The 25,563-nt window shown below is 42.8% G+C and overlaps 2 protein-coding genes across 3 annotated transcripts in view; one reads left to right on the top strand and one right to left on the bottom strand.

Moving 5' to 3' along the window:
- Positions 1 to 11,928, top strand: part of LOC109899933 (ceramide synthase 5-like) — a 60,123-nt gene extending 48,195 nt beyond the window's left edge. Inside the window, exons 8-11 of one of the 2 annotated variants that reach the window (XR_004206692.1) lie at positions 41 to 147; positions 5,592 to 5,748; positions 9,379 to 9,712; positions 9,766 to 11,928. Coding sequence is in view for 1 of the 2 variants with exons in the window: in XM_031811700.1 (XP_031667560.1) it covers positions 41 to 147; positions 5,592 to 5,748; positions 9,379 to 9,567 (453 nt within the window). In the remaining variant the exon portion in view is untranslated. Of the gene's footprint in view, positions 1 to 40; positions 148 to 5,591; positions 5,749 to 9,378 lie in introns of both variants that reach the window. The other variant, XM_031811700.1, reaches the window with a different exon arrangement.
- An 84-nt stretch (positions 11,929 to 12,012) lies between these two features.
- Positions 12,013 to 24,946, bottom strand: LOC109881006 (keratin, type II cytoskeletal 8). Its single transcript, XM_031810877.1, has 9 exons — positions 24,334 to 24,946; positions 20,560 to 20,768; positions 20,007 to 20,067; positions 19,318 to 19,413; positions 16,824 to 16,988; positions 15,540 to 15,665; positions 14,585 to 14,805; positions 13,878 to 13,924; positions 12,013 to 13,056 (listed from the first exon to the last, which is right to left on the bottom strand). Exons 1-9 carry the CDS (start codon positions 24,601 to 24,603, stop codon positions 12,947 to 12,949), a joined length of 1,305 nt encoding a protein of 434 aa, XP_031666737.1. The 5' UTR covers positions 24,604 to 24,946; the 3' UTR covers positions 12,013 to 12,946.
- Between the last annotated feature and the right edge of the window lie 617 nt (positions 24,947 to 25,563).

Raw genomic sequence — 25,563 nt, 5'->3', positions numbered from 1 at the left:
TATGACAGTATATCAATGTTTACCTTCTCTCCTTCTTCAGGCAGCCAAACTGACCAACTACGCCAAGTACCAGCGCCTGTGTGACTTCCTGTTCGTTCTGTTTGCAGTAGTCTTCTTCATCACAAGGCTTGTCCTCTACCCTCTATGGTTAGTGACTGTATGGTTGTCCTCTAGACTGGGGTGTCCTCTAGACTGTATGGTTGTCCTCTAGACTGTATAGTGTCCTCTAGACTGTATGGTGTCCTCTAGACTGGGGTGTCCTCTAGACTGTATGGTGTCCTCTAGACTGTGTGGTTGTCCTCTACACTGGGGTGTCCTCTAGACTGTGTGGTTGTCCTCTAGACTGTGTGGTTGTCCTCTACACTGGGGTGTCCTCTAGACTGTGTGGTTGTCCTCTACACTAAGGTGTCCTCTAGACTGGGGTGTCCTCTAGACTGGGGTGTCCTCTAGACTGTGTGGTTGTCCTCTACACTGGGGTGTCCTCTAGTCTGCGGTGTCCTCTAGACTGGGGTGTCCTCTAGACTGGGGTGTCCTCTAGACTGTGTGGTTGTCCTCTACACTGGGGTGTCCTCTAGTCTGGGGTGTCCTCTAGTCTGGGGTGTCCTCTAGACTGTATGGTGTCCTCTACACTGGGGTGTCCTCTAGTCTGGGGTGTCCTCTAGTCTGGGGTGTCCTCTAGACTGGGGTGTCCTCTAGTCTGGGGTGTCCTCTAGACTGGGGTGTCCTCTAGTCTGGGGTGTCCTCTACACTGTGGTGTCCTCTAGACTGGGGTGTCCTCTAGACTGGGGTGTCCTCTAGTCTGGGGTGTCCTCTACACTGTGGTGTCCTCTAGACTGGGGTGTATTCATTTGGAAGTAAATGGGCCGAAACAGGAAGCCACTTAACTGAATTTGTCCAATAAGTAACTTTTGGTTTCGTTGGGAAACTTCTTTAGTTGAAAACATTTTGCTACAGTTTTCACTAACAAAACATCCCAGTTATCTGTCTACCTTCTTTCTATGGTTAGTGTCTGTCTGTCTGTCTGCCTGTCTGTCTGTAGTCACAGCAGCCTGTCTGTCTGCCTGCCTGTCTGTCTGTCTGTCTGTCTGTGCGTGTGTGTGTCGTCACAGCAGCTTGTCTGTCTGTCTGTCTGCCTGTCTGTCTGTAGTCACAGCAGTCTGTCTGTCTGTCTGTCTGTCTGTCTGTCTGTCTGTCTGTCTGTCTGTCTGTCTGTCTGTCTGTCTGTCTGTCTGTCTGTCTGTCTGTCTGTCTGTCTGTCTGTCTGTCTGTGTGTGTGTGTGTGTGTGTGTGTGTGTCTGTCTGTCGTCACAGCAGCCTGTCTGTCTGCCTGTCTGTCTGTCTGTAGTCACAGCAGCGTGTCTGTCTGTCTGCCTGCCTGTCTGTAGTCACGCAGCCTGTCTGTCTGTCTGTCTGTCTGTCTGTCTGTCTGTAGTCACAGCAGCGTGTCTGTCTGTCTGTCTGTCTGTCTGCCTGTCTGTCTGTCAGGTCTCGCTTTGGAAACAGGTCTGACCTCAATGAGACATCCTGGTTACGTAAAGGTTAAATAACATTCAGCAGAGCTACCTAACCTCTGTGGTTAGTTATTGACACTACTCTAAGGGTGCATCCCTGTCCACTATTCCAGAGCCCAAAGTGCCCCTGGTCAACAATGGTGCACTACTTAGAGAAGAGGGCACCATTTGGGACGCGGAACCATCTGTGATTTTAGTATGGATGCAAGCAGCTCTACGGGACGACCGACAGTCGAGGGCCAGGTCTATGATGGGCAGTGGAGGTAACCTCCTGAGCTGCTATTATCAGTGTCCCAAATGACACCCTATTCCCTACGTAGTGCACTACTTTAGACCAGAGCCCTACAGAACCCTATTCCATACATAGTGCACTACTTTAGACCAGAGCCCTATAGAACCCTATTCCATACATAGTACACTACTTTAGACCCTATTGCCTACGTAGTGTACTACTTTAGACCAGAGCCCTATAGAACCCTATTCCATACATAGTACACTACTTTAGACCAGAGCCCTATAGAACCCTATTCCATACATAGTACACTACTTTAGACCCTATTGCCTACGTAGTGCACTACTTTAGACCAGAGCTCTATGGCACCCTATTCCATACATACAGTGGGGCAAAAAAGTATTTAGTCAGCCACCAATTGTGCAAGTTCTCCCACTTAAAAAGATGAGAGAGGCCTGCAATTTTCATCATAGGTACACTTCAACTATGACAGACGAAATGAGAAAAAAAAATTCAGAAAATCACATTGTAGGATTTTTAATGAATTTATTTGCAAATTATGGTGGAAAAATAAGTATTTGGTCAATAACAAAAGTTTATCTCAATACTTTGTTATATACCCTTTGTTGGCAATGACAGAGGTCAAACGTTTTCTGTAAGTCTTCACAAGGTTTTCACACACTGTTGCTGGTATTTTGGCCCATTCCTCCATGCAGATCTCCTCTAGAGCAGTGATGTTTTGGGGCTGTTGCTGGGCAACACAGACTTTCAACTCCCTCTAAAGATTTTCTATGGGGTTGAGATCTGGAGACTGGCTAGGCCACTCTGAGATCTGGAGACTGGGTAGGCCACTCTGAGATCTGGAGACTGGCTAGGCCACTCTGAGATCTGGAGACTGGCTAGGCCACTCTGAGATCTGGAGACTGGCTAGGCCACTCTGAGATCTGGAGACTGGCTAGGCTGCTCTGAGATCTGGAGACTGGCTAGGCCACTCTGAGATCTGGAGACTGGCTAGGCCACTCTGAGATCTGGAGACTGGCTAGGCCACTCTGAGATCTGGAGACTGGCTAGGCCGCTCTGAGATCTGGAGACTGGCTAGGCCGCTCTGAGATCTGGAGACTGGCTAGGCCGCTCTGAGATCTGGAGACTGGCTAGGCCACTCTGAGATCTGGAGACTGGCTAGGCCACTCTGAGATCTGGAGACTGGCTAGGCCAATCTGAGATCTGGAGACTGGCTAGGCCACTCTGAGATCTGGAGACTGGCTAGGCCACTCTGAGATCTGGAGACTGGCTAGGCCGCTCTGAGATCTGGAGACTGGCTAGGCCGCTCTGAGATCTGGAGACTGGCTAGGCCGCTCTGAGATCTGGAGACTGGCTAGGCCACTCTGAGATCTGGAGACTGGCTAGGCCACTCTGAGATCTGGAGACTGGCTAGGCCACTCTGAGATCTGGAGACTGGCTAGGCCACTCTGAGATCTGGAGACTGGCTAGGCCGCTCTGATATCTGGAGACTGGCTAGGCCACTCTGAGATCTGGAGACTGGCTAGGCCACTCCAGGACCTTGAAATAACAGCAACAGTGTGTGAAAACCTTGTGAAGACTTACAGAACACGTTTGACCTCTGTCATTGCCAACAAAGAGTATAGAGCAGCAGTAAAATAACAATAGCGAGACTATATACATATGTATATACATATGTGTTAGTTTTATTTATTATTATTATTTCTTATTATTCTCTGTATTCTTTAAAACTGCATTGTTGGTTAAGGGCTTGTAAGTAAACATTTCACTGTAAGATCACCTGTTGTATTTGGCGCATGTGACTAATATGATTTGATTTATTGATATAATAACCATTAAATCGAAGTAAAGTTGGGAGTCACGCGATGAAATGTTGTGTGTTCCTCCCACTTTGACTCGTCAGGAAAGCATGAAGTTTTGATGAAGTAGCCTACAGTGACATGATGATTGATGCTTGGCTGCCTTTTGAGAAATACTGTATAAAAGTTAAACTGGGTACCACCAGGTCTCTGACCTCCTCCCTATAGGCTGTCTCGTTGTTTTCGGTGATCAGGCTGATCAGGCCTGTGTCATCGGGCAAATTTAATGATGGTGTCGGAGTCGTGCCTGGCCATGCAGTCATGAGTGAGCAGGGAGTACAGAAGGGACTGAGCACGCACCCCTGATGGGCCCCTGTGTTGAGGATCAGCGTGGCAGATGTGTTGTTACCTACCCTTACCACCTGGGGGCAGCCCAGGATCCAGTTGCAGAGGGAGGTGTTTAGTCCCAGGGTCCTTAGCTTAGTGATGAGCTTTGAGGGCACTATGGTGTTGAACGCTGAGCTGCAGTCAATGAACAGTATTCTCACATAGGTGTTCCTTTTGTCCAGGTGGGAAAGGGCAGTGTGGAGTGTGATTGAGGTGGTGGTGTTGTCGGCTAGTCGAGGAGTCGTGGGAGAATTGTATTGTCCATCAATAAGGGAGCTTCTTGCGCTGCGTGTTCACAGCTCTTCACTGTTTTTTCATGTACCATGATGCACCTGGCCTCTTCTGCTTTCTATCAGCTATGTCCTATTTGTTATTGTGGATTCATATTGAATATTGATGCAGCTTGGAATGCTTTGCTGTGTGGTGTTGGACTCTAAACGTTGAACATTGAGATATTACAGATATATTATATTAAAGACATGATAGACCAGACGCAGAGTATATAAAGGAATGAGATCTGTAGCAAAGACAGAGTGGCTGTGGAATGTGCCGGGTGGACGGGAGGAGAGCACAGGATTGGTTTAGGGGGGCGGCAGCGTAGCCTAGTGGTTAGAGCATTGGGCAAGTAACCGGAAGGTTGTGAGTTCAAACCCCCGAGCTAACAAGGTACAAATCTGTCGTTCTGCCCCTGAACAGGCAGTTAACCCACTGTTCCCAGGCCGTCATTGAAAATAAGAATGTGTTCTTAACTGACTTGCCTGGTTAAATAAAGGTAAAATTAAAATTAAAAAAAATCTGTGGATTAGGTGAAGTAGGGGTTGAGGTCAGGAGGTCAGGTCAGATCCCCTGAAGGGAGAAATAAGGGTTTATTATCTTATTACCCTCTTCCTGTGGAACCATAAGATGTAACGATTTGAGAGAAAGAGAAGTGTTTAAAGTGGAATATATATACTTGTGATGGTGAGAAATGTTTTTATTTTTGTCTGTGTCGACCCTTTGGGAAGAATTAAACTCGGTTAAGCTTCTCTAGTGTACGTGAGTTTTTTTTATTCTGAAAAAGAAGAACCTAACAGTTGTATAAAAAAAAAACACTCTACCCTCCCCCGTGTACAATAAAAAAAACACTCTCCTATTTTCACCCCCCCACCCCAATAAATGTCTAACTGTCCCTAAGGGCTGTAATGGATACCTAGGTAAGGCATAAGGACTAAGGAGGTACATGTTGCCTGACAACGGCCTATCTGTCTGTCTGAGTCTGTCTCACTACTGCACTGCAGGCCTCACAGCTCTACTTTATTAGAGAAATTACACCCCCCAAAAAATGTATTTAATTATGTAGTCTTCTTGGATGAATGGTAACTACTAAATGTTTTTAGTGAGCTGGTTGTTAGGAGAGTACAGTCTCAGCAGGGGAAGGCAGGTCTCAGAAAAGTCCAACTTGTCTTCCCATACGGAGAAATTACTGTGTGGTTGCATGTGCATTTTGCGCTTTGTGCTTTCCATTCGCGTGTGTGTGTGTGTGTGTGTGTGTGTGTGTGTGTGTGTGTGTGTGTGTGTGTGTGTGTGTGTGTGTGTGTGTGTGCTGACATACTTTCCATACACATATGAATTCATGGTGTGATCCTTCCTGTGTTATTCCAGGATCCTGAACACAACGTTGTTTGAGAGCTGGGAGATGATTGGTCCATACCCTTCCTGGTGGCTCTTCAACTCCCTACTGCTGGTGCTGCAGGTGCTACACGTCATCTGGTCCTACCTCATAGCCGGGATCGCCTACAAGGCCTTGGTCCGAGGAAAGGTGGGTGTGATGTGAATGTACAGCTCTGACTCGGCCTTGACTTTTTCCACATTTTGTTACGTTACAGCCTTGTTCTAAAATGGATTAAATTGTTTTCTCCCCTCAATCCACACACATTAACCCCATAATGACAAAGCAATTTTTTTTTTACTGAAATATCACATTTACATTCGGCCCCAATACTCAGTACTTTGTTGAAGCACAGTGATTACAAACTTGAGTCTTCTTGGGTATGACGCTACCAGCTTGGCACGCCTGTATTTGGGGAGTTTCTCCCATTCTTTTCTGCAGATCCTCTCAAACTCTGTCAGGTTGGATGGGGAGCGTCGCTGCACAGCTATTTTCAGGTCTCTCCAGAGATGTTCGATCGGGCCACTCAAGGACTTGTCCTGAAGCCACTCTTGCATTGTCTTGGCTGTGTGCTTAGGGTCGTTGTCCTGTTGGAAGGTGAACCTTCGCCCCAGTCTGGGGTCCTGAGCACTCTGGAGAAGGTTTTCATCAAGGATCTCTCTGTATTTTGCTCTGTTAACCTTTCCCTCGATCCTGACTACCACTGAAAAACATACCCACAGCATGATGCTGCCACCACCATGCTTCAACATAGGGATAGTGCCAGGTTTCCTCTAGACGTGACACTTGGCATTCAGGCCAAAGAGTTCAATCTTGGTTCATCAGACCAGCGAATCTTATTTCTCATGGTCTGATTCTTTAGGTATCTTTTGGAAAACTCCAAGCGGGCTGTCGTGCATTTTAATGAGGAGTAGCTCCCGTCTCGCCACTGTAACAGATTGGTTAAGTGCTGCAGAGATGGTTGTCCTTCTGGAAGGTTCTCCCATCTCCACAGAGGAACTCTAGAGCTCAGTCAGTGACCATCGGGTTCTTGGTCACCTCCCTGACCAAGGCCCTTCTTCCCCGATTGCTCAGTCAGCCAGCTCAAGGAAGAGTCTTAGTGGTTCTAAACTTCTTTTTTAACCTTTATTTAACTAGGCAAGTCAGTTAGGAACAAATTCTTATTTTCAATGGGGGTTAACTGCCTGTTCAGGGGCAGAACGACAGATTTGTACCTTGTCAGCTCGTGGATTTGAACTTGCAACCTTTCGGTTACTAGTCCAACACTCTAACCACTAGGCTACCCTGCCGCCCCCAGAATGATGGAGGGACTTGTGTTCTTGGGGACTTTCAACGCTGCAGAAATGTTTTGGTACCCTTCCCAAGATCACTTTGTCATTATGGGTTATTGTGTGTAGATTGGTGAGGAAAAACATTTATTTAATCCATTTTAGAATAAGTCTGTAAGGTAACAAAATGTGGGAAAATGGAAGGGGTCTGAATACTTTCCGAATGCCTATTACAGGTGAGATGTAGACAGGTGAGTGTGAGGTGTAACTACCCAAGGTAACTATTAGGTACCTCATAGCTGGGATAACCTACCTAGTTAACATGGCCAGAGGAAAGGTGAGTGGGATTGATGTAGGACAGCTCTGACTCAAGGTTAGGGACAAAACTCTGCGTTCTAGTCAGTCTGTATGAGGACAGGGCCTGTATGAGGACAGCGTCTTAGAGTAGAAGTGCTGATCTAGGATCAGGTCCTTCCTGTCTACTTCATCTTATTGATTATGATCTAAAAGACAAAACGGATGCTATATCAGCAATGTTACTCTGAGAATGTTGTGAATACAGGCCCAGAGTTGAGAAATTCCATTATGTCAGATCTCAGGCTATAGTTATGACATTCCATTGTGTCAGACCTCAGGCTATAGTTATGAAAGGGGCGGCAGGGTAGCCTAGTGGTTGGACTAGTAACCGAAAGGTTGCAAGTTCGAATCCCCGAGCTGACAAGGTACAAATCTGTCGTTCTGCCCCTGAACAGGCAGTTAACCCGCTGTTCCTAGGCCGTCATTGAAAATAAGAATTTGTTCTTAACTGACTTGCCTAGTAAAATAAAGGTAAAAATAAAATAAACATTTTTAAAATGCTATGAGTGTGGAAGGTATAGTTATGACATTCCATTGTGTCAGACCTCGGGCTATAGTTAATGCTATGAGTGTGGAAGGTATAGTTATGACATTCCATTGTGTCAGACCTCGGGCTATAGTTAATGCTATGAGTGTGGAAGGTATAGTTATGACATTCCATTGTGTCAGACCTCGGGCTATAGTTAATGCTATGAGTGTGGAAGGTATAGTTATGACATTCCATTGTGTCAGACCTCGGGCTATAGTTAATGCTATGAGTGTGGAAGGTATAGTTATGACATTCCATTGTGTCAGACCTCGGGCTATAGTTAATGCTATGAGTGTGGAAGGTATAGTTATGACATTCCATTGTGTCAGACCTCGGGCTATAGTTAATGCTATGAGTGTGGAAGGTATAGTTATGACATTCCATTGTGTCAGACCTCGGGCTATAGTTAATGCTATGAGTGTGGAAGCTATAGGTAACATTTCATCTGTGTTTGTTCATTGCTTTCTTCCTCTTCCTGTTTTGAATTGCTGTCCTTCTCTCTGCAGAGGTGGTTTGTTTCCTCTCTTGGGTGGAGGGTCCCGTCTCTCCATGTCTCCTCAGTCCTTATTCTCCACTCCACTTGTCCTTGCTTTACTGTCTAACTACGATTTAAGATCCGTCTATTGGTCAATTGCACACAAGGTCCAACCGAAATTTGACTTCCACTTTTAACCCAACCCCTCTGAAAGACACACATACATATACAGGTTTTTGGGGAGAGGAGCTGTTGTTATTGGGGGGGGGGTTAAGTGCCTTGCTCAAGTGCACAGGTGCAGGAAATAGCATCCGGTTTGTCAGCTCACTTCCCACCAGATTGACAACTACCTTCTCTGCTCTGCTTTTTGCAGTCTGTCAATGCCATTTGTGTTCATATGTTGTGGCTTTATGCATATGAGCCAGACGGGCTCGTCAGATTTTACATGCTCCTTCAAACTCCCATCTTGTGGCACTTGCGAGCATGTGCAGGTTTTGGGAGTCAGAATTCATTAAGGGAAGTCTGATCTATTTTTATTTTTGTTGTTGACCAGAAATAATTTATATATGAAGATATTCTAATGTTATTTATGTATTTGTAAATTAACCTATGACGATTATAAGTGCATTAATCTTTTTAAGATCTGGTAACATGTTTCCAGGCTGTCGAGCTAAATGTCTACGGAGTTCAATTGTGATGCGTCTGTCAGAGTGTTCTGCCAACTACATTGTCGCCGTCAGCCGATACTTGTACAAAATGTCCATTCCTTAATTTTACCTTTATTTAACTAGGCAAGTCAGTTAAGAACAAATTCTTATTTTCAATGACGGCCTAGGAACAGTGGGTTAACTGCCTGTTCAGGGGCAGAACGACAGATTTGTACCTTGTCAGCTCGGGGGTTTGAACTTGCAACCTTTCGGTTACTAGTCCAACGCTCTAATCACTAGGCTACCCTGCCGCCCTGTACCGGTTTATCCTGTGTAACTGTGTTCTATTCTTTGGGTAATAATATCCATAGTTTAAAAAAACACACAAAAAACGTCATTCTATATGACGTCTGTCAAAAAAAACGTGCACTACTACCGGATACTTCTGGAAATATCCATTGTGTCACTTAGAATTGTAACATTGTATTTCTGTCTGTCTGACAGGTTTCTAAGGATGACCGCAGTGATGTTGAGAGCAGCTCAGAGGAGGAGGTGGACACCAACGGTACCAATAACAAGGGGGTTAAAATGGTGTTCTCTCCTAAAGTAGAGAACGGCACCAACGGCCACGCCGTCGCCACTATAACCTGGCCACAACAGATACGTAGCAGCAGCAGCAGCAGCAGTTGGTGACACAAGAAAGAGGAGTCCGCTGTCAGATTCACAGTATAGGGCTGACCACTGAGTCCAATATGTCTGGCCTGGTTACACTGGGTAGCCACTAGTGAGGTCCTATAGTGAGAATCAGGCATATCTGAGCCAACACAGTACTGTTCAGGTCGGCCCTATAGTGAGAATCAGGCATATCTGAGCCAACACAGTACTATTCAGGTCGGCCCTATAGTGAGAATCAGGCATATCTGAGCCAACACAGTACTATTCAGGTCGGCCCTATAGTGAGAATCAGGCATATCTGAGCCAACACAGTACTATTCAGGTCGGCCCTATAGTGAGAATCAGGCATATCTGAGCCAACACAGTACTATTCAGGTCGGCCCTATAGTGAGAATCAGGCATATCTGAGCCAACACAGTACTATTCGGGTCGGCCTTATAGTGAGAATGTCTGTGAGACCTTTCCACTACTAGTTCATCCTATCCTACTCTACATCTTGAAGTGCTTTTCTTCTCATCCAGTTCCCTGGACGTTTGAAGTCTGTTTCTTCATTCAACTCTGACTCTTAATTATACTGTACTGCACTGACAATGATCGGTGACTATGACAACAGACGATGAATGAATAGACAGACACCACCGTGACCCATAGAATCAAAACGGATTACATTTAACTGATTAAAAACACTTGTTTAATTCCCTTGTGTCAAGTCTATGGGCCTATAGCTATTTTAATTCCATTGTGTCCATAGAATGGGGTCTGACTCTATTTTAATTCCATTGTGTCCATAGAATGGGGTCTGACTATGTTAATTCCATTGTGTCCATAGAATGGGGTCTGACTATTTTAATTCCATTGTGTCCATAGAATGGGGTCTGACTCTATTTTAATTCCATTGTGTCCATAGAATGGGGTCTGACTCTATTTTAATTCCATTGTGTCCATAGAATGGGGTCTGACTCTATTATAATTCCATTGTGTCCATAGAATGGGGTCTGACTATGTTAATTCCATTGTGTCCATAGAATGGGGTCTGACTATTTTAATTCCATTGTGTCCATAGAATGGGGTCTGACTCTATTTTAATTCCATTGTGTCCATAGAATGGGGTCTGACTCTATTTTAATTCCATTGTGTCCATAGAATGGGGTCTGACTATGTTAATTCCATTGTGTCCATTGAATGGGGTCTGACTATTTTAATTCCACTGTGTCCATAGAATGGGGTCTGACTCTATTTTAATTCCATTGTGTCCATAGAATGGGGTCTGACTCTATTTTAATTCCATTGTGTCCATAGAATGGGGTCTGACTATGTTAATTCCATTGTGTCCATAGAATGGGGTCTGACTATTTTAATTCCATTGTGTCCATAGAATGGGGTCTGACTCTATTTGAATTCCATTGTGTCCATAGAATGGGGTCTGACTCTATTTTAATTCCATTGTGTCCATAGAATGGGGTCTGACTCTATTTTAATTCCATTGTGTCCATAGAATGGGGTCTGACTATGTTAATTCCATTGTGTCCATAGAATGGGGTCTGACTATTTTAATTCCATTGTGTCCATAGAATGGGGTCTGACTCTATTTTAATTCCATTGTGTCCATAGAATGGGGTCTGACTCTATTTTAATTCCATTGTGTCCATAGAATGGGGTCTGACTCTATTTAAATTCCATTGTGTCCATAGAATGGGGTCTGACTCTATTTTAATTCCATTGTGTCCATAGAATGGGGTCTGACTCTATTTTCATTCCATTGTGTCCATAGAATGGGGTCTGACTCTATTTTCATTCCATTGTGTCCATAGAATGGGGTCTGACTCTATTTTCATTCCATTGTGTCCATAGAATGGGGTCTGACTCTATTTTAATTCCATTGTGTCCATAGAATGGGGTCTGACTCTATTTTAATTCCATTGTGTCCATAGAATGGGGTCTGACTCTATTTTAATTCCATTGTCTCCATAGAATGGGGTCTGACTCTATTTTCATTCCATTGTGTCCATAGAATGGGGTCTGACTCTATTTTCATTCCATTGTGTCCATAGAATGGGGTCTGACTCTATTTTCATTCCATTGTGTCCATAGAATGGGGTCTGACTCTATTTTCATTCCATTGTGTCCATAGAATGGGGTCTGACTCTATTTTCATTCCATTGTGTCCATAGAATGGGGTCTGACTCTATTTTCATTCCATTGTGTCCATAGAATGGGGTCTGACTGTTTCAATTTTTATTCCACTTTTTAATGTAATGCAGCAGTTTGTTGGGGAGGATGTTCTCTCCCTGTTTTGTCAGTTGAACTAAAGTTTAAATATATATATTTTTTAAAGAAATAAACAAATACATGTTTGTGAAAGATGTGTTTTTATTCATATTAACGTTTGTAAAATGACAATACCCCACCACCCAAACCGTGCTTCAGTGTATCCCGAGAAATGAAATATGACATGATAGGAGAGGGATTGAACACTTAACTTTATTTAATGACAATTTAGGCATTTAATAACTTAACAAGTAACCAGTAGAGTTTATAAAGATCTTCTCTGTGGTGGAATCTTCTGTGTGCTAAAGGGTCAAGTCCAGGACCATGAGGAGAAGGAGACTGAAGACATTCTCATTCTTTAACTACACAAAACAGTTGATCACACGACCCAAATATTATCATTTTGAAGTCTATTGAGAGGAATAGAAATGTCCATGAGTTTGTGGACAAACGATCCAGGCCTCTATGGACTGAGGGCCTCCACTTCCTGGTTTTCTGCCTCGACCTGCAGCTCTTTCTGCTTGTTCATGTAGGGGTATCCCCGCATGGGGCACAGGTATCCCCCGTAGAGTGTCAATAGCATCATCGAGGCAGAAACCCCGGAGCAGGTTCTCCAGGAACGTCACAACGACCAGTACTAGCTACATGAATCTCATCGATTAGCATTAGCTAAAGATGTTTTTTTTGCAAGAAGACATGGGTCATGGGGAATTTTTTCAAATATAAAGTAATTCGTGGTAGCCATTAAACGCGCCAAAGAGCTGATGCAATTAAAGAACCGTAGAGAAAAAGGGAGATGATGAGCAAGCTTGACAGTTTTCTAAAGAAAGATCATCTATCTGAAGAAGAGGAGTTTGTTTATGTAATGAATTCTAAACTTTAACAGAACTCTCAGTAAGTTCAGTAGTCTGACTCTAGTGGAGTGGAGTGGAGAATAAGGACTGAGGAGACATGGAGAGACCATCCTAGCTACAAACACAAATCTATCATCTCATGATCTTATGCTATTCTCTCATGCTCTTACAGAATGTAGATTGACAAAAATAATCCAGAAAGTTGCTATAGATCTGTTATAAACTCTTATATAATGGTTCTTCACCCTCAGCCAGAAGGATCCAACGTTTTTTTTTTAATGAGAGCTGAATCTGGAGCTGTCTTTTTGTTCAGTTATTTTAATCAGCAGCTTGGGTGTAGGGGAGATGGAGCTGCTGTGGTATCCATTACTGGAACTCCTAGAACCTGGACAGAACGACAGAACACAACAGTGGCAGTCTATTGGTTAGAACCTGGACAGAACGACAGAACACAACAGCGGCAGTCTATTGGTTAGAACCTGGACAGAACGACAGAACACAACAGTGGCAGTCTATTGGTTAGAACCTGGACAGAACGACAGAACACAACAGCGGCAGTCTATTGGTTAGAACCTGGACAGAACGACAGAACACAACAGTGGCAGTCTATTGGTTAGAACCTGGACAGAACGACAGAACACAACAGCGGCAGTCTATTGGTTAGAACCTGGACAGAACGACAGAACACAACAGTGGGCAGTCTATTGGTTAGAACCTGGACAGAACGACAGAACACAACAGTGGCAGTCTATTGGTTAGAACTTGGACAGAACGACAGAACACAACAGTGGCAGTCTATTGGTTAGAACCTGGACAGAACGACAGAACACAACAGCGGCAGTCTATTGGTTAGAACCTGGACAGAACGACAGAACACAACAGTGGCAGTCTATTGGTTAGAACCTGGACAGAACGACAGAACACAACAGTGGCAGTCTATTGGTTAGAGCCTGGACAGAACACAACAGCGGCAGTCTATTGGTTAGAACCTGGACAGAACGACAGAACACATCAGTGGCAGTCTATTGGTTAGAACCTGGACAGAACGACAGAACACATCAGTGGCAGTCTATTGGTTAGAGCCTAACAGCTGATCTTGTGTCTGAAAAATACAGCATTTAGTGTCATTCTAGTCAACGGATAACATTAAATAGAGTACATTCACTGATTAAATTCTTTCAGTAGTACATACAGTATACTACTTACTGTAGTTGGACACTGACTGGATGTTGAGAATAGATTGATGTCCAATCCTGAGAGAAAAATAGATACAAGTGTGCTGCTTCAGTTTGGGAAAATATTGCAGATAATACTTTTCACACATTGTTCGGTCCTTGTTTAGAACCACAACCTATAGACACCATACATACTGTATAATGTGTGTCTATAATAATAACTGTCCTCCTCTCCCTTCATACCTGTCCTCTCCCTCCATACCTGTCCTCTCCCTTCATACCTGTCCTCCCCCTTCATACCTGTCCTCCTCTCCCTCCATACCTGTCCTCCTCTCCCTCCATACCTGTCCTCCTCTCCCTCCATACCTGTCCTCCTCTCCCTCCATACCTATCCTCCCCCTCCATACCTGTCCTCCTCTCCCTCCATACCTGTCCACTCCCTCCATGCCTGTCCTCGTCCCCCTCCATACCTGTCCTCCCCCTCCATACCTGTCCTCCTCTCTCTCTACACCTGTTCTCTCCCTCCATACCTGTCTTCTCCCTCCATACCTGTCCTCCCCCTTCATACCTGTCCTCCTCTACCTCCATACCTACCCCCCCATACCTGTCCTCTCCCTCCACACCTGTCCTCTCCCTCCAACCTGTCCTCATCCCCCTCCATACCTGTCCTCCTGTCCCTCCATACCCCCCCCCCCAATACCTGCCCTCTCCCTCCATACCTGTCCTCCCCCTCCATACCTGTCCTCCTCTCCCTCCAGTAGTTTTCTGTAGGTGGCTATCTCTATGTCCAGGGCCAGCTTGACATTCATCAGGTCCTGGTACTCTCTGAGCTGCCTGACCATGTCCTGCTTGGCCCGCTGCAGAGCATCCTCCAGATCTCTGATCCTGGACTTGGCCTCCTTCACAGCCAGCTCCCCGCGGCCCTCAGCCTCGGCTATCTGGTCCTCCAGGTTGGCTCGCTACATTATAGATATGTATAGTTAGAGTTAGGTTAGGTTAGAGACTTCGCGCCTGCAGGGTTGAAATATGCTACTCTCTCTTTGTTTACAGAGGTGCTATCCTCAGATAATAGCATCGTTTGCTTTCTGGTCACGCGCCTCTATCTAACAGTACACTTGAAGTTACCCTCGTTCAAGATGGCCGTACTTCTTCACTACACAAAGGAAAAACCTCAACCAATTTCTAAAGACTGTTGACATCCAGTGGAAGCGATTGGAACAGCAAGAAGGTCCCTTAGAAATCGAGATTCCCAATGAAAACCTATTGAAAAGAGAGTGACCAACAACAAAAAAATCTGAATGGTTTGTCCTCAGGGTTTCGCCTGCTAAATAAGTTCTGTTATACTCACAGACATGATTCAAACTGTTTTAGAAACTTCAGAGTGTTTCCTATCCAAATCTACTAATGTGTTATCATATTATTGCATATGTTATATTCTGGAGATGAGTAGCACGCAGTTGAATTTGGGCATGCATTTCATCCGGACGTGAAAATACTGCCCCCTGTCAAGCCTCATCACACCGAATGGCATATATACGGACTTCGCGGCAACACTCCGTGCCATAGCTTTTTAATCTTTTATCCCATAAAGTAGATCCCATCCAACAGGGTGCTGCATCCATTGTTTGATATTACCGTGCCTCAAAGTGGTCCGAACCATAAGTGAACTGATTTGAAGAAGTGAACAAACTACCAGTCTTTTGACAGCTTCTATCTCACTCTGCAGACGGCCGATCAAGCGGTTGATTTCTGCTATCTCTCCCTTGGTGTTCCTCAGCTCGTCTCCGTACTGCATGGCCTGGACAGCCATCTGGTTAAACTGAGGGAAAAGAACATGACGCATTACTTAATGGTCCTGAGACCACTTGTCTTGTAGCCTGGCAACCAGTCTGCTTAGCTATCATTCCACTCCTTGGTCTAGCCTGGCTACCAGTCTGTTTAGCTATCATTCCACTCCTTGGTCTAGCCTGGCTACCAGTCTGTTTATCTGTCATTCCACTCCTTGGTCTAGCCTGGCTACCAGTCTGTTTAGCTGTCATTCCACTCCTTGGTCTAGCCTGGCAACCAGTCTGTTTAGCTAACATTCCACTCCTTGGTCTAGCCTGGCTACCAGTCTGCTTAGCTATCCTTCCACTCCTTGGTCTAGCCTGGCAACCAGTCTGTTTAGCTAACATTCCACTCCTTTGTCTAGCCTGGCTACCAGTCTGTTTAGCTGTCATTCCACTCCTTGGTCTAGCCTGGCAACCAGTCTGTTTAGCTAACATTCCACTCCTTGGTCTAGCCTGGCTACCAGTCTGCTTAGCTATCCTTCCACTCCTTGGTCTAGCCTGGCAACCAGTCTGTTTAGCTAACATTCCACTCCTTGGTCTAGCCTGGCTACCAGTCTGTTTAGCTATCATTCCACTCCTTGGTCTAGCCTGGCTACCAGTCTGTTTAGCTAACATTCCACTCCTTGGTCTAGCCTGGCTACCAGTCTGTTTAGCTATCCTTCCACTCCTTGGTCTAGCCTGGCAACCAGTCTGTTTAGCTAACATTCCACTCCTTGGTCTAGCCTGGCTACCAGTCTGTTTAGCTATCATTCCACTCCTTGGTCTAGCCTGGCTACCAGTCTGTTTAGCTTTCATTCCACTCCTTGGTCTAGCCTGGCTACCAGTCTGTTTAGCTGTCATTCCACTCCTTGGGCTAGCCTGGCTACCAGTCTGTTTAGCTGTCATTCCACTCCTTGGTCTAGCCTGGCTACCAGTCTGTTTAGCTGTCATTCCACTCCTTGGGCTAGCCTGGCTGAATGGTTCCAGCAACTATGGCTCGGTAGTATATTGTATTGTATTTTAAGATATTGTAATGTATTGTAATATATTGTATTGTTATATATTGTATTGCATTTTAAGATATTGTAATGTATTGTATTGTAATATAATATTGATTTCAATGTAGTAAGACAACCACTTAAATCCTAGAATAGTCAACTGTTGTTCACCTTGGATTTGTACCACATCTCAGCCTCCTCTCGGCTTTTGGTAGCAATGTCTTCGTACTGAGCCTTGACGTCAGCCACTATCTGGTCCATGTTGAGGTCTCGACTGTTGTCCATCTGCACCACCACAGAGGTGTCCCTGATGCTGGCCTGCAGCTCACGCAGCTCCTGGATGGAAACAAACATTCCAACAGTACAGTGTGTTCATAATTTTTTTGTATGTGATCCTTATTTATTTATTTATTTTATTTAACCTTTATTTAACTAGGCAAGTCAGTTAAGAACAAATTCTTATTTTCAATGACGGGCTAGGAACAGTGGGTTAACTGCCTGTTCAGGGGCAGACCGACAGACTTGTACCTTGTCAGCTCGGGGGTTTGAACTTGCAACCTTCCGGTTACTAGTCAAACGCTCGAACCACTAGGCTACCCTGCCGCCCCTTGCCGAATTTGAACCTACAACCTTTCACCAACTGCCTGAGCCATACAGGGCTACTTGTGTATTGTATTGTAATATATTGTAATGTAATATATTGTATTGTAATATATTGTATTGTATTGTACTATATTGTATTGTAATCTATTATATTGCATTATATTGTAATATATTCTATTATATTGTATTGTAATATTTTGTATTGTAATATATTCTATTATATTGTAATATATTATATTGTATTTGAATACATTGTATTGTAATATATTGTATTGTATTGTAATATATTGTATGGTAATATATTGTATTGTTATATATTGTATTGTATTTTAAGATATTGTAATGTATTGTAATATATTGTAATGTGATATATTGTATTGTAATATATTATATTGTATTGTTCAACATTGTATTGTATTGTATTGTAAAATATTGTATTGTAATATATTATAATGTATTGTAATATTTTGTATTGTAAAATATTGTATTGTATTGTAATATATTGTATTGTATTGTAATAAATTGTATTGTATTGTAATAAATTGTATTGTATTGTAATAAATTGTATTGTATTGTAATATATTGTATGGTAATATATTGTATTGTTATATATTGTATTGTAATATTTTGTATTGTAATATATTATATTGTATTGTAATATATTGTATTGTATTATAATGTATCGTATTGTACTATATTGTATTGTAATCTATTATATTGCATTGTATTGTAATATATTATATTGCATTGTATTGTAATATATTGTATTGTAATATACTGTATTGTATTGTAATATATTGTACTATAATATATGATTGCCTTGTAATGTATTGTATTGTATAATATTGTATTGTATTGTAATGTATGGTATTTTAATATATTGTGTTGTATTGTAATATATTGTATTGGAAGATATTGTATTGTATTGTATTGTAATATATTGTGTTGTATTGTAATATATTGTAATATATTGTAATGTATTGTAATATATTGTATTGGAAGATATTGTATTGTAATATATTGTATTATATTGTAATATATTGTAATGTATTGTAATATATTGTATTGTATTGTTTTGCATTGTAATATATTGTATTGTGTTGTAATATATTGTAATGTATTGTAATATATTGTATTGTAATATATTGTATTGTAATGTATTGCATTGTAATATATTGTTTTGTATTGTAATATATTGTAATGTAATGTATTGCATTGTAATATATTGTATTGTAATATATTGTAATATATTGTAATGTATTGTAATATATTGTATTGTATTGTTTTGCATTGTAATATATTGTATTGCATTGTAATATATTGTTTTGCATTGTAATATATTGTAATGTATTGTAATATATTGTATTGTAATGTATTGCATTGTAATATATTGTATTGTGTTAAATTGTAATGTATTGTAATATATTGTAATGTATTGTAATATATTGTATTGTAATGTATTGCATTGTAATATATTGTATTGTGTTAAATTGTAATGTATTGTAATATATTGTATTGTAATGTATTGCATTGTAATATATTGTTTTGTATTGTAATATATTGTAATATATTGTAATGTATTGTAATGTATTGTAATGTATTGTAATGTATTGCATTGTAATATATTGTTTTGTATTGTAATATATTGTAATATATTGTTTTGTATTGTAATATATTGTAATATATTGTAATGTATTGTAATGTATTGTAATGTATTGTAATGTATTGTAATGTATTGTGTTAAATTGTAATATATTGTAATGTATTGTATTGTAATGTATTGCATTGTAATATATTGTTTTGTATTGTAATATATTGTAATATATTGTAATGTATTGTAATGTATTGTAATGTATTGTAATGTATTGCATTGTAATATATTGTTTTGTATTGTAATATATTGTAATATATTGTTTTGTATTGTAATATATTGTAATATATTGTAATGTATTGTAATGTATTGTAATGTATTGTAATGTATTGTAATGTATTGTGTTAAATTGTAATATATTGTAATGTATTGTAATATATTGTAATACAGTAAATACAGTAAAGACCTTACCTCCTCATAGATGGACCTGAGGAAGTTTATCTCATCAGTCAGAGCTCCCCCCTTGTTTTCCAGGTCTGCCTTCACCAGGTATGCTGAGTCCACATCCTGAAAGGACAACAAACTGTTGTTACTCGTAGGCTAGCGGTTAAGAGCAGTGGGTCAGTAACCAAAAGGTTGCTGGTTTGAATCCCTGAGCCGACTAGGTGAAACATCTGCCGATGTGCCGTTGAGCAAAGTAAATGACTCAAATGTAGCTACCACTGTTTGGTGAAACATACCAGGAACAATTTAGACGGATTGCAAAAGTTTAATTGCAAAGCTATTAGTTAGGTTGAAATTGGCTTTGATTGTGGTTGGTTTGAGATTTTCTTTGTCTCCCCTACACACCGCACGCTCAGTTCTTGTTCAGTGGTGATATGATATCTTAGGAGCTTAACGTTTTTTCATCTCGTAGAAGGTGGAGTAGGTTTGCTCATACTAGCTATTGTTGTCTCTGCCTTGCTGTGTCTTTTTTCCTCTGCAGTGCTTGTTTAATAACGCACCCTCACTCCCATGGTGCTGCACTGTATCACTGATTACAACATCAAGTTGTATGGTATAGTATGGTATTGTAGTCCAGAAGACATGTACGTTGAACTTCAGAGACCGCACCATTAAAACACAAATCAGGTCTCACTGAGGAACTGTGATGTTCTCACCTTTTTCAGGATCACAAATTCGTTCTCCAGATTGTTTCTCTTGTTGATCTCATCTTCGTATCTAGGTAAGAAGAACAGGTGGCAAGATATTGAATTAGGTCATGGAAGCAAGGTTCTGGCATACATCATTTAAGGTTTAATAAATAGGTTGGCTCTGTCTCAATTCCTTACAAATCTGTTTAAGGCTACTGAGACTTTTTGTGGTTGAAGTCCCCCACCAGCCTCTGCATGTTCCTCAGCCCTCCCTCCCTCCCTCCCTCCCTCCCTCCCTCCCTCCCTCCCTCCCTCCCTCCCTCCCTCCCTCCCTCCCTCCCTCCCTCCCTCCCTCCCTCCAGACAGGCAGGCTCCTACTTGTGTTTGAAGTCCTCCACCAGACCTTGCATGTTCCTCAGCCCTCCCTCCAGACAGACAGACAGACAGACAGGCAGGCTCCTACTTGTGTTTGAAGTCCTCCACCAGACCTTGCATGTTCCTCAGCCCTCCCTCCAGACAGACAGACAGACAGACAGACAGACAGACAGACAGACAGACAGACAGACAGGCAGGCTCCTACTTGTGTTTGAAGTCCTCCACCAGACCTTGCATGTTCCTCAGCTCTCCGTCCAGCTTGGTCTTGTCGTTGTTGACCACGTCCATCTGGCGACGCAAGTTGGCCATGTAGGCCTCGAATAGCGGCTCGATGTTGGAGCGGCCCGTCTGCTTACCGTGCAGCAGGTCAAACTTAGTCTCTAACACCTTATTCTGCTGCTCCAGGAAACACACCTAAATGGGTGGAGAGAGAGAAAAGCCCATAGCTGATGAAATAGTCGCAACAGTCCAAGCATCAGGAAGCATCAGGGAGCATCAGGAAGCATCAGGGAGCACCAGGAAGCATCAGGGAGCATCGGGAAGCATCAGGGAGCATCAGGGAGAATTAAGGAGCATCAGGGAGCATCAGGAAGCATCAGGGAGCATCAGGAAGCATCAGGGAGCATCGGGAAGCATCAGGGAGCATCAGGGAGAATTAAGGAGCATCAGGGAGCATCAGGAAGCATCAGGGAGCATCAGGGAGCATCAGGAAGCATCAGGGAGCATTAGGGAGCATCAGGAAGCATCAGGGAGCATCAGGAAGCATCAGGACGCATCGGGAGGAAGATGTTGAGTGTAGTCCACTATACATATACATTGTAGCAACTTTAATAGAGACCTTGGTACAAGACGCTGTCTTGGTTCTACACCCCTTGGTGTAATGGCTTAAGTCTGGACTGACAGTCGCAGGGACCTGGGTCCAAGTCCTGGTTGGACTAGCCACCTCAAATTGCTACAATATTTTTGTCTTGATATGTCATTGAGGCCCTTTACCTTCCAAACATGTTTTCTGCAGTAATGTTTTTGCTTGGAGTGGTCTGTTTAATTAATAGACCTTTGAAGCAATCAGAAGCAATCTGAAGCAATCTCCCAGACTATATTACAATGGATAACACTGTAGACAACAGTGCTTGCATGTTAAGTTAATTATTCTGGTTTTATTAACAGCTACAACTGACTGAGATCTCTCTCGGATCTATTTCAAGCCCAAGGTCTCAGTATTCTCTTCCCATTGTCTGTCTGCGATCAACACTAAAGCTCCCTTCCAAAAACACTTCAGGGAATCTTCCGGTCTTGGATGATCACACCACGTCGGACCTGTTTTTTTTTATCAGGTTACCACCGAGCTGAGAGATAATAGGACATAGGACTTGACATGTATTTGACCTATTGCCGTCTATAAATGTATTTGACTGGTTATTTGATGTCTTAAAATGGGCTTTGCATTCCAAGTGAATCACACCATTAGGGCATGATTTGTATCAAAATATCTCCGGTCCAGGCTACCTTCTGAAAGTAATAGGAGCTTGTTATTACAGGAAACCCAGAGCTGTAGAGCTGGTGATCCGTAGCGTAGAGCAGGCACAAAGCCTCTATTGTGACTCTGTTACCCACTCCGTGAGAAAGGGGAATTGTAATGCAAGCTGAGTCGTGTATCAGTGACCACGGCTGTGAAAAGAGCAGGTGACTTTGTTTTCATGGTTTAGCTCAAGTCAAACTGATATCCGCATTTCCATCGATCCAGAGCCCAATATGGCTGAGAGTTTTACACGACAAAACACGTATTGTGCTGATGTTGTTTCCAGAGGCAGTTTGGAAATCGGTAGTGAGTGTTGCACGGCGGTCCCGTTCTGTGAGCTTGTTTGACCTATCACTTCGCAAGCTGAGCCATTGATGCTCCTAGACGTTTCCACTTCACAATAACAACACTTACAGTTGACTGGGGGCAGCTCTAGCAGGGCAGAAATTTGACAAACCGACTTGTTGGAAAAGTGGCATCCTATGACGGTGCCAAGTTGAATGTCACTGGGCTCTTCAGTACAGACCATTCTACTGCCAATGTTTGTCTATGGAGATTGCATGGCTGTATGCTCGATTTTATACACCTGTCAGCAACGTGTGTGGCTGAAATAGCCAAATCCACTAATTTGAAGGGGTGTCCACATACTTTTGTATATATATATAAGTCAAACTGATATCCGCATTTATATATATATATATATATATACTAAACAGGTTTACTGCTTTGTGGCACCCCCAATTCTCATAAAAATACTGCTGGTGTACATTTGCATTTCAGACCCAATTTACATACCTACATCGTCTGCACCTGTGCTTGAACCCAATTAGTCAACTCAGCCATGTCTAAATGTGCCAAAGACTGAACACTTATAAAGTGTAAGTCAGGTTTACCCCTGAACCTCAGCTCCAGTACTCATACAAACCAGGACTATCCCTGAACCTCAGCTCCAGTACTCATTCAAAGCAGGACTATCCCTGTGACTGTCCCAATACTCATACAAACTAGGACTACCCCTGAACCTCAGCTCCAATACTCATATAAACCATCACTACACCTGAACCTCAGCTCCAGTACTCCTACAAACCATCACTACCCCTGAACCTCAGCTCCAATACTCATACAAACCAGGACTACCCCTGAACCTCAGCTCCAGTACTCATTCAAACCAGGTCTACACCTGTGACTGTCCCAATACTAATATAAAGCAGATCTATGCCTGCATATCTCAGCCCATTCGAACCACCTATGGCTATGTCCCAATACAAACCAGGTCTACGCTTGTGCAAGAAATACTAAACAAACCTATCGACTTTAAATATTTGTTTAAGTTATTACACTAATTCAATTTATGGGTCTATACATGGCCAATTATGGGTCTATACTGAATTAACACAATATGATGTTTTACAGTCAAAATCACTATTTCAAGCATATATCTAAAGGCTAATGGATGATGGTAAATCCATGTGGAAGATCATTTTGATCAAGTATATCCCATAACACAACTCAACTCCAATCTACTGAAAGCGTTGCTAATCTGCTGTTTAAAAAAAAATGTATTTCACCTTTATTTAACCAGGTCTCATTTGCAACTACGACCTGGCGAATAAGAACTTCTGGTGTCAAATTTGTCTGTAAAAGTAAAACCTTGTAGATGTATGCTTGTGTTCTTGTGACCAGTTTATGATTTTGAAAAATTATATGAAACGTCTATGATTCATCATAGACAACTTAATAATGCATAATAAATCAAAAGAATCCTCACTATTGTGATCAATGGGATTGAATGGGTGATTGTTGCAACGCATATAATGAAAACAGACACAGATGGCAAACTCTGTGTTTGTTCTCCCTTTTCCAGGCTAGTTTGGCTAAAACCAAAACTAGCTTTCGCTCCTTTTGTAGCTGCTTCAAAAGACAATAAATCAGTGCCATCTATGATGATAACTAAAACCGGAGTAGCTTGTTGTAGTAGTGGCTCCCGAGTGGTGATGATGATGATGATGTTATATGATGATAACTAAAACCGAAGTAGCTTGTTGTAGTAGGGGATCCCGAGTGGTGATGATGATGTTATATGATGATAACTAAAACCGAAGTAGCTTGTTGTAGTAGGGGCTCCCGAGGGGCGCAGCGGTCTAAGACTCTGCATCTCAGTCCTAGAGGTGTCACTACAGACACCCTGGTTCGATTCCAGGCTGTATCACTCACAACCAGCTATGATTGGGAGACCCATGGGGCGGCGCACAATTGGCCCAGCGTCGTCCGGGTTTGGGGAGTTTACGAGTTTGGTCATTGTAAATAAGAATTTGTTCTTAACTGACTTGCCTAGTTAAATAAAGGTTAAATTTTTTTAAATTAAAATCATTGAATGAATGTATTGGGCAAGCAATCAAAGCTGTATGCTAGTATAGACATTGGGATGTAACCTAATAATTCTCAGTGATGACTACATACCTTATCGATGAAGGATGCGAATCGGTTGTTGAGGCCCTTGATCTGCTCCTTCTCATGGATGCGAGTCACCTGTAGGTTGGGGTCGATCTCCAGGTTAAGTGGGGCCAGCAGGCTCCTGTTGACAGAGACTGAGTGGAAAGGACTGCTGTGGTGGCCGTTTGAGCCCCCCGCGTACAGAGAGCTGCTACCCAGGGACATGCCACCGAAGCCCCCGCTGTGTCTCCGCACAGAGCCACTGGAGCTGCTGATACGCTTGGACCTCAGGCTCATGGTGGAAGGGGAGATAGAGAGGTGGAGGGACAGTCACAGATAGAGAGATGGAGACGCGTGAGAGTCACAGACAGAGAGATGGAGAGGTGGAGGGAGAGTCACAGACAGAGATGGAGAAGCGTGAGAATCACAGACGGAGACGAGTGAGAATTAAAGAATTGAAGGGATGCTGTAGAAGAGGACAGGACAGCAGCGGGGCTATCTGACCTCAAGTGAGTTGTCTCAGGTGTTCTGCCCTCCTTATAAATCCCTCTTCCTCAGGCTGGGGGTGGGCCTCTGGTTATGTTATTCTCACTCTGCGGAACCAGTTAGACAACCCATTCAACTTTCTCCTCTTCATGGCCCCACACCCCCTCTTTCTCCCTCTCTATTTTCTCTCTCCCTCCCCTCTCTCTCTCTCCCCCCCTCTTTCTCCCTCTCTATTTTCTCTCTCCCTCCCCTCTCTCTCTCTCTCTCTCTCTCCCCCTCTTTCTGCCTCTCTATTTTCTCTCTCCCTCCCCTCTCTCTCTCTCTCCCCCTCTTTCTCCCTCTCTATTTTCTCTCTCCCTCCCCTCTCTCTCTCTCTCTCCCTCTCCTCCCTCCTTCCAGCTGCGTAGAACAATAGCAGTTTTTTTGTTTTGATTAGCTATGACTCATTGATTACTTCTTAAGTTCACTATTTCTGGCTACAATAATTTCTGTTTTGTCATATAAACTCAGCATAAAAAGAAACGTCCTCACTGTCAACTGCGTTTAGTTTCAGCAAACTTAACTTAACTTACTTATGTGTAAATATTTGTATGAACATAACAAGATTCAACAACTTAGACATAAACTGAACAAGTTCCACAGACATGTGACTAACAGAAATTTAATAATGTGTCCCTGGGGGGGGGTCAAAATCAAAAGTAACAGTCGATCCTGTGCAGGTGTTGTGACACGTGGTCTGCCACTACGAGGACGATAATCTGTCCATCCTGT

This window comes from Oncorhynchus kisutch, linkage group LG1, assembly GCF_002021735.2.
Source record: "Oncorhynchus kisutch isolate 150728-3 linkage group LG1, Okis_V2, whole genome shotgun sequence".
Taxonomy (NCBI): Eukaryota; Metazoa; Chordata; class Actinopteri; order Salmoniformes; family Salmonidae; genus Oncorhynchus; species Oncorhynchus kisutch.
Note: the sequence above shows the minus strand (reverse complement) of the source record. Positions and strands in the feature narration are given on the sequence as shown.

Coding starts and splice junctions, on each gene's coding strand:
- LOC109881006 (XM_031810877.1), bottom strand. CDS start 24,603: ATGAGCCTGAGGTCCAAGCGTATCAGCAGCTCCAGTGGCTCTGTGCGG. Junction 20,769..24,333: donor TCGCATCCTTCATCGATAAG/GTATGTAGTCAT, acceptor CCACCCATTTAG/GTGTGTTTCCTGGAGCAGCA. Junction 19,414..20,006: donor AATTTGTGATCCTGAAAAAG/GTGAGAACATCA, acceptor TTGTCCTTTCAG/GATGTGGACTCAGCATACCT.